At 50.1% G+C, this 7898-nt stretch overlaps 3 protein-coding genes and 1 pseudogene across 3 annotated transcripts; 1 reads left to right on the forward strand and 3 right to left on the reverse strand.

Annotated features, from left to right (window-relative positions):
• Positions 1-242: 242 nt before the first annotated feature.
• LOC142246209 (histone H3) lies at positions 243-653 on the reverse strand. The gene has a single exon (XM_075319243.1). The coding sequence runs from the start codon at positions 651-653 to the stop codon at positions 243-245; it is 411 nt and encodes a 136-aa protein (XP_075175358.1).
• Positions 654-1358: 705 nt separating this feature from the next.
• On the reverse strand, positions 1359-1994 carry LOC142246210 (histone H1.10-like). Its single transcript, XM_075319244.1, has one exon. It carries the CDS (start codon positions 1992-1994, stop codon positions 1359-1361), a length of 636 nt encoding a protein of 211 aa, XP_075175359.1.
• Positions 1995-2949: 955 nt separating this feature from the next.
• Positions 2950-5043, forward strand: LOC142246707 (high mobility group protein B1-like 1; annotated as a pseudogene).
• Positions 5044-6914: 1871 nt separating this feature from the next.
• LOC142246211 (histone H4) lies at positions 6915-7226 on the reverse strand. Its single transcript, XM_075319245.1, has one exon. It carries the CDS (start codon positions 7224-7226, stop codon positions 6915-6917), a length of 312 nt encoding a protein of 103 aa, XP_075175360.1.
• Positions 7227-7898: the final 672 nt, after the last annotated feature.

A 7898-nucleotide genomic window follows, 5' to 3' on the forward strand; every position in this document is an offset into this window, starting at 1 on the left:
CAACAATACAGGGAGCGCGGGTAACATTCAGTGAGGGAATGAAAACTCACATGTGTAATCATCACTTCTACCTACACTTATAACGGCTCTGAGGGGAGAAGCCCCCACTAACTGCAGACCCAGCAACGGCCGGAGCAGAGATAAGCAAGGGGACATAAAATAATGCAAGATATTAGCTCGTCTCGGAGGATGTGGTGGCTCTGAGAAGAGCCTTTGTGTTGTACTCGGGGTGCAGGACAGATCTAAGCCCTCTCCCCACGGATGCGGCGGGCCAGCTGGATATCTTTGGGCATGATGGTGACCCTCTTAGCGTGGATGGCGCACAGATTTGTGTCCTCAAACAGCCCCACCAGATAAGCCTCGCTGGCCTCCTGCAGGGCCATGACGGCCGAGCTCTGGAAGCGGAGATCGGTCTTGAAGTCCTGGGCGATTTCTCTTACCAGGCGCTGGAAGGGAAGCTTACGGATCAGCAGCTCAGTGGACTTCTGGTACCGGCGGATCTCACGGAGAGCGACTGTGCCTGGCCGGTAACGGTGAGGCTTCTTCACTCCGCCGGTGGCGGGAGCGCTCTTCCTGGCGGCCTTAGTGGCCAGCTGCTTGCGGGGAGCTTTCCCTCCGGTGGATTTGCGAGCGGTCTGCTTAGTTCTGGCCATAGCTCAGTATAGAGGAGAACAGATGTGATGAGGAGCAGCGCAGAGAGCAGAAGATTTATACTCTGCTGCTCGTTTTCCCGCTTCATGTAGGATACCCCATTGGATATTTCATAAAATAACAGGAGCCGCTAATAGGGTGTGATGTCCGCGACTAATCATTGCTCACAGGAGGCGGAGCCTGAGGCCTAGTAATCCCGCCCTACAGATGCAGTGGGGTCTCTGCAGCTCCCCCTTGTGGGTAGTGTCTGTATCAGAGCAGCGGGTGTTACAGGAGCCGCCGATGTGCCTGTGTATATTCCCGCAGAGCTGTACAGCGCCGCTCCCCCTCCTACACATCCTAACGCGGGTTTCTATGTTCCCGGCGCCAAAATCTGATGATGCGGTTACATGTGACTTGTAGGCTCCAATCTGCGCTCACAAGGGAGCAGCGACAGAAGAGCTCATTACACGCGCATCACTCCCGCTGCTGTGACCTGCAGGACGCGGCCGGGGTGTGATCAGCTGCACACGTGATATGGCGGGAATACAGCGCCAGAGCCGGGGAAATAACCCTCATTATAGTGACACCAGTGTGCGGGATCCTGTAGATGGCGACACTGTGCGGAAGAATGAAAATGCAATGTCCGCTCCTGATCACAGCTCTGCCGGGACAAGGTGTTGGCTCTGAAAAGAGCCTTTGTGAGGAAGTATCAGGGCGGCTGCAGCTTATTTCTTAGCCGCGGGCTTCTTGGCTTTCGCTGTTTTCTTAGCCGGACTCTTTGCAGCTTTGGGTTTTGCCGCTTTCTTACCCGGGCTCTTTGTCACCTTCTTGGGTTTCGGAGCGGCCTTCTTCTTGGGGCTCTTTGCCGCCTTCTTGGCAGCTGCGGGCTTCTTAGCCTTCTTCGGGCTCTTCTTAGCCGCGGTCGGGGCCTTCTTGGGCTTCTTAGGAGATTTGGCCGCTTTCTTTGCTGCAGCGGGTTTCTTGGCCGCAGCTGCTGGCTTCTTCTTGGCCACCTTGTCCTTGGTCTCCTGCTTCTTGTTCAGCTTGAAGGATCCGGAGGCGCCGCTGCCCTTCACCTGGAGCAGGACGCCTTTGGTGACCAGACCCTTGACGCCCAGCTTCACCCGGCTGTTGTTCTTCTGTACATCGTAGCCTCCGGCAGTCAGAAGCTTCTTCACGGCGGCCAGAGAGACCCCACTGCGCTCCTTAGAGGCGGAAATGGCTTTAACAATCAGCTCGGAGATACTGGGACCGGAGGATTTCTTGCTTTTCTTGGCGGCCCCGGATTTCTTCGGCTGCTTCTTAGATTTGGCGGCCGGTTCGGCGGCAGGAGGAGCGGCGGCTGGTGCGGTCTCTGCCATCGCGTGAGGCGAAAATAAAACACAAAAATAATCTGTGAGGAAACCACTGAGGACGAAGCTGGAGGAGTCTGTTCTATATACAGTCTTACTGCGCACTGATTGGCTGCTGAGCTGCACTGTCCTGCGCATCTATTGGCTGACACTGAGCACAGGCCCCGCCTTCTCCCGACCGTACCAGAGTGAAGCTCCGCTCTCCACTTGTGCTTCCCTGCCCGGGATAAAAGCCCTTTATCGGCTACAGCCGGACGGGTGAGCGCGCTTTCTCCAGCACTTCCCATCCTCCAACATCTCCACTGAGCGTCTGTAGCCGTCACTACCAGAGAAGCCGGGAAAGAGCGGAGAGAAGGTCCCGGGATCATCGCCGCCGTCCTCCCGATCTGCTCATCACTGAGGTGTCTGAGAAAATAAAACTGCTGCGGGAGCTCGTCCTCCTATTCCCGGCTCTTATCACCACAATAAGGATCATCACTACAATATATACTGTGCAGGCAGCAGATTATACTATGTGGGGGCGACCTGGAGCTGCTGAGAGCCCAGAAGGGTAACACAGGCGATGGCCTCCGCTGCCTGCATCTCCCTGAGCTGGAATATAAATCTATCCCGTGTGTGCAGCGTTTTTTTGGATAACCAGGTCTACACATTTTGTAGATCATATCCATAGATAGATGAGTGCAATCTCCTGCAGAATATTGTGTATTATCCTCTGTGAAGCTTTTATCTTTGAGGCCTGTACTGGTGGGAAGAGCTGGGATGAGGCGATGACTTCACAATGCGACTCACTCCATCCAAAAGCAGAAAAATCCCTGTGTAATCACGGAAATATTAAATCCCGCATATGATTCAAACTGTTGTGCAAAAGGTGAAATACTGAGGAAGAAGCGAGTATGCAAAATCCACACACAGCACAGCTGTATATACTGCACAGCACAGATCAGCAGTCTTATTATTGTCCAAAATGTCCATAGAGCAGCGTCTGCAGTATGATCAGCAGTGTATACAGTATATGCTGCAGTGTGTTCATTATATAAAGCAATGTGTACAATATATACAACAGTGGACAATGTGTACAGCACTGTACAGTGTAGGCACTATTGTGTACAGGATACAGAGCAGTATTTATAACATATGCAACAGTGTAATCTATACACACCAGTTTGGACAGTTTTTTAAGCAGTTTCCAATATATACATCAGCGTGTACAGTATAATTTCCTCCTATGCTTACTTTGTGCAGACTTGCAGAGAAGAGCACAAGGCATTTTCATGATGCTCCTGTGAACTTTGCCGAATTCTCCAAGAAGTGCAACGAACGATGGAAGACTGCTAAAGAGGAGAGAAGGTTTGAAGACATGGAGAAAGCTGACAAGGTTCATTATCAGAGAAACGTGAGCTTACATGTCACCAAAAAGAGAGAAAAAAATAACTTTAAGTACCCAAATGCAGCCAAGAGACAACCCTCTATTTTCTTATTGTTTGCTCCGATTTCCATCCTGAAGTCAAAGGACAGCAGCCAGGTCTGACCATTGGGGACGTTGCAAGGCAAGGAGAGATGTGAACATCAGAGGACCAGATGCCTTACCAGAAGAAAGCATCAAAACTGAAGGAGAAGCAGAAGGAGATGGCATTGTATCTGTCTAAAGGCAAACTAGATAGAGAAAAAAAAACAACATAAAGATGACGATGAAGATCAAGAGGAGGATGATGAGGACGAAGAAAAAGGATAATAAAGAAGAATTAGAGGTGAAAGACGAAGTAAAGAGCTCACCCATTTTTTTTAGGATATAAAAACAAACCAAATATAGGAATATATATGATGTGTTTGTTTGTTAAACTCTAGTGTCTATTTTCGTTTTTATTTGTATTACAGTGTATGTAGCAGTGTGTATAATATATACAGTTGTCTGCACAGTATATAGAGCAGTGTGTATAATATATACAGTTGTCTGCACAGTGTATAGAGCAGTGTGTATAATATATACAGTTGTCTGCACAGTGTATAGAGCAGTGTGTATAATATATACAGTTGTCTGCACAGTGTATAGAGCAGTGTGTATAATATATACAGTTGTCTGCACAGTGTATAGAGCAGTGTGTATAATATATACAGTTGTCTGCACAGTGTATAGAGCAGTGTGTATAATATATACAGTTGTCTGCACAGTGTATAGAGCAGTGTGTATAATATATACAGTTGTCTGCACAGTGTATAGAGCAGTGTGTATAATATATACAGTTGTCTGCACAGTGTATAGAGTATTGTGTATAATATATACAGCTTTCTGTACAGTATATATCTGGGAGTGCCATAGGCTACGCCCGCTGCATCTCATTAGTGTTCCCACAAGTCTGCGCTCCACTGGCAGCTTCAGATCCATCCAATGGTGAAAAGGGAGGGCGGGGCAGCACCTGATAAAAGAGAATGAGGAGAGAAAAGTCATCACAAGAGAATTGTTTTTTCTTTGAGCTGTTGGAGAGAAGATCAGAGCGATGTCTGGACGCGGCAAACAAGGAGGCAAAGTCCGAGCTAAGGCGAAGACCCGCTCATCCCGGGCAGGACTGCAGTTCCCAGTCGGTCGTGTGCACAGGCTTCTCCGCAAGGGCAATTATGCCGAGAGAGTGGGCGCCGGCGCTCCGGTCTACCTGGCCGCTGTGCTCGAGTATCTGACTGCTGAGATCCTGGAATTGGCCGGCAATGCTGCCCGGGACAACAAGAAGACCCGCATCATCCCCCGTCACCTGCAGCTGGCTGTGCGCAATGACGAGGAGCTGAACAGGCTGCTGGGTGGGGTGACCATTGCCCAGGGAGGCGTCCTGCCCAACATCCAGGCCGTGCTGCTGCCCAAGAAGACCGAGAGCAGCAAGAAGAGCGAGAGCGGCAAAAAGAGCAAGTGAGCGCCACTCATCCGTCACCTGTCCGTACAACCAAAGGCTCTTCTAAGAGCCACCACATCATCCTCATCAGAGCTGGGGCCGCTGATATCGGCCAATGCCCGCACTTATCGAACTGTCTGATAGAACCAGAGCACAAGGCGGTGTATAGATATCTGTAGATCTGCACTCCTGTGCTGCGTTTCCTTCAGAGCAGATATTCAGGGCGTGAAATAATTGGGCTGATCTGCTCCAGAGCTGAGATCATATGGTGCTGCTGTTTTATTCTGGACACACAATTCTATAGTGTATATAGCTGCGCTCAGTATTTACAGGGGATGGAGATTCTTTCCGAGGGCGGTAATTTCTTTGCAGTGAAGTGGAGACGCCAAGCTTTCATATAACAACGGCTACAAACAAGCAATTTTACATAAGTCACAAACTTCCCCGCTAATTGGGCCACAATCTTGCGCAGCCGGAACTGTGGACAGAGTGTAGATCTGCCCGATCACCTCGAGTGTTCTCAGAATGTGGGGGTGAACTCGCCGCAACTGTGAGAACACGTGGAGCGAGATCGGACGATACGCGGCCACTAAGGAGTTAATCAGGCAAGAGACTCTTGTACTGGACTATACCCACGGTGTTTTCTGAATTATCAGCCACATGATAGATCAGTGAGAGCTTGCAGCATTCACAGGAGATCGGCAGGCAGCTCACCCCACAGCAGCAGGACAAAGAAGGCAGGAGCACGTCTTACAGAAAAGGAACAGAAGAAACCGTCAGCCACTGAGCGGGAATTTCAAATCCGTTGCAGCTCAGAACATATATATATATAACCAAGATTTCATTAAGAGCGCTCATCAGAATTGGAGTTAATCCGGGGAGGGCACACTTGTACCGGCCATGGGTCGGAGCCTGAGGGCACACTTGTACCGGCCTTGGGTCGGAGCCTGAGGGCACACTTGTACCGGCCATGGGTCGGCGCCTGAGTGCACACTTGTACCGGCCATGGGTCGGCGCCTGAGGGCACACTTGTACCGGCCATGGGTCGGCGCCTGAGGGCACACTTGTACCGGCCATGGGTCGGAGCCTGAGGGCACACTTGTACCGGCCATGGGTCGGAGCCTGAGGGCACACTTGTACCGGCCATGGGTCGGAGCCTGAGGGCACACTTGTACCGGCCATGGGTCGGAGCCTGAGGGCACACTTGTACCGGCCTTGGGTCGGAGCCTGAGGGCACACTTGTACCGGCCTTGGGTCGGAGCCTGAGGGCACACTTGTACCGGCCATGGGTCGGCGCCTGAGGGCACACTTGTACTGGCCATGGGTCGGAGCCTGAGGGCACACTTGTACTGGCCATGGGTCGGAGCCTGAGGGCACACTTGTACCGGCCATGGGTCGGCGCCTGAGGATGTTTCTCGGTGACTGGCTGTTCAGACCCGTTGTTAGTTGTGAATTTCCCGCCAAAACCTGCAAATAGGGGAGATAATATTCTGGGGCAGCTCTACAATACTCAGATACAGCGCAGTCCTGTCCTCCAGACCTGCTGCCCCCGCACACGGTGATCGCTCTGGATGGAAGATGATCCGCCATTACTGTACTGAATGGTTATTAATCTTCTGTGGCCGCCATTGATCCGAGACTATAGTGCCCAAGACGCGGTGATTACATAGGAGACAATAAACCCGATACAGTTCGTCTTTCTATCCATCTGCCTCATACAGCGTTATTCCTGGTGAATATTCGCTGTACCCGATCACCCACACGGGTCTGATCCTAAAATAAACAGAATCGTCACATTCATCTCACAGAACCCGGAGCACAGCAGGATATGGACTGTGCCCAGATATATCCATCTTCGGCTATACCACCCCCATCATACACCCCGGTTACATGTATGATCAGCCACATGATAGATCAGTGAGGGAACAGCATTCATGTCACAGGAAATCTGCCCTCCGCTCACCCCACAGCAGCAGGACATTGTAGCCTTTCAGGCAGATGTGGGTGGCTCTGAAAAGAGCCTTTGGGTTGTGAGGACAATAGAGCAGAATTAACCTCCGAAGCCGTAGAGAGTGCGGCCCTGGCGCTTCAGCGCGTACACCACGTCCATGGCGGTGACGGTCTTCCTCTTGGCGTGCTCGGTGTAGGTAACGGCGTCACGGATCACATTCTCCAGGAAAACTTTCAGGACTCCGCGAGTCTCTTCGTAGATGAGGCCGGAGATGCGCTTGACGCCTCCTCTGCGGGCGAGACGGCGGATGGCGGGCTTGGTGATGCCCTGGATGTTATCACGGAGCACCTTCCTGTGCCGCTTGGCGCCGCCTTTCCCGAGACCTTTTCCTCCTTTACCGCGACCAGACATCTTCAGAAAACTTAGAACAGAACAAGTGATGAGCTGTAACCGACTCCTCCTTTATAAAGAGGATGGTCGGACCAGAAGGAGAACTGAGGAGATGACGCGTGTCCGGAGGTGTCTCTTACAGGATGACATTAGCTCCGCCCTTTCCTCTGCTGATTGGCTGAACCCAGACTTGTTAAGGAGTTTGTATTTCCCTCTGTTTGTGCTTCTTTTTCTGTTTTGGAGGAACAATTTAGGATTCAGAAATACAAATAAATATTTTTTATATGAATATAAAACCACAAGAAATATAGCTCTACGATTTAAGGAAAAAAAATCACTGAAAAAGATCAGATCACTGCTGAAAATGCCGCTGAGCACTAAAAAACAACCCACTTTACCATTACTTCCATTACTTGCAGAATGCCGGGCACCAGTTTTCTTACTACTACTCTCATCATTTGCTATAAACACAATCTGAAACGGGTATATCAGATTACAAAGCTCGAGAAATCATATTAGAAGATTAATTTTTATTCAAGATTTTTGTTAAAAAAAGTTCTGAAGAAATTCCACTGTACAATACCCAGGGACATGGAAGTGGGTCACATTAGTAAAATAGTAATGTCAAAAATTATTGATTACATATTAATCCGGTACAAAAAAAATATAACATATCATACTACAGTATAAAGA

The sequence above is a fragment of the Anomaloglossus baeobatrachus genome, chromosome 7 (assembly GCF_048569485.1).
Source record: "Anomaloglossus baeobatrachus isolate aAnoBae1 chromosome 7, aAnoBae1.hap1, whole genome shotgun sequence".
Classification (NCBI taxonomy): Eukaryota; Metazoa; Chordata; class Amphibia; order Anura; family Aromobatidae; genus Anomaloglossus; species Anomaloglossus baeobatrachus.

Coding starts and splice junctions, on each gene's coding strand:
- LOC142246210 (XM_075319244.1), bottom strand. CDS start 1,994: ATGGCAGAGACCGCACCAGCCGCCGCTCCTCCTGCCGCCGAACCGGCC.
- LOC142246209 (XM_075319243.1), bottom strand. CDS start 653: ATGGCCAGAACTAAGCAGACCGCTCGCAAATCCACCGGAGGGAAAGCT.
- LOC142246211 (XM_075319245.1), bottom strand. CDS start 7,226: ATGTCTGGTCGCGGTAAAGGAGGAAAAGGTCTCGGGAAAGGCGGCGCC.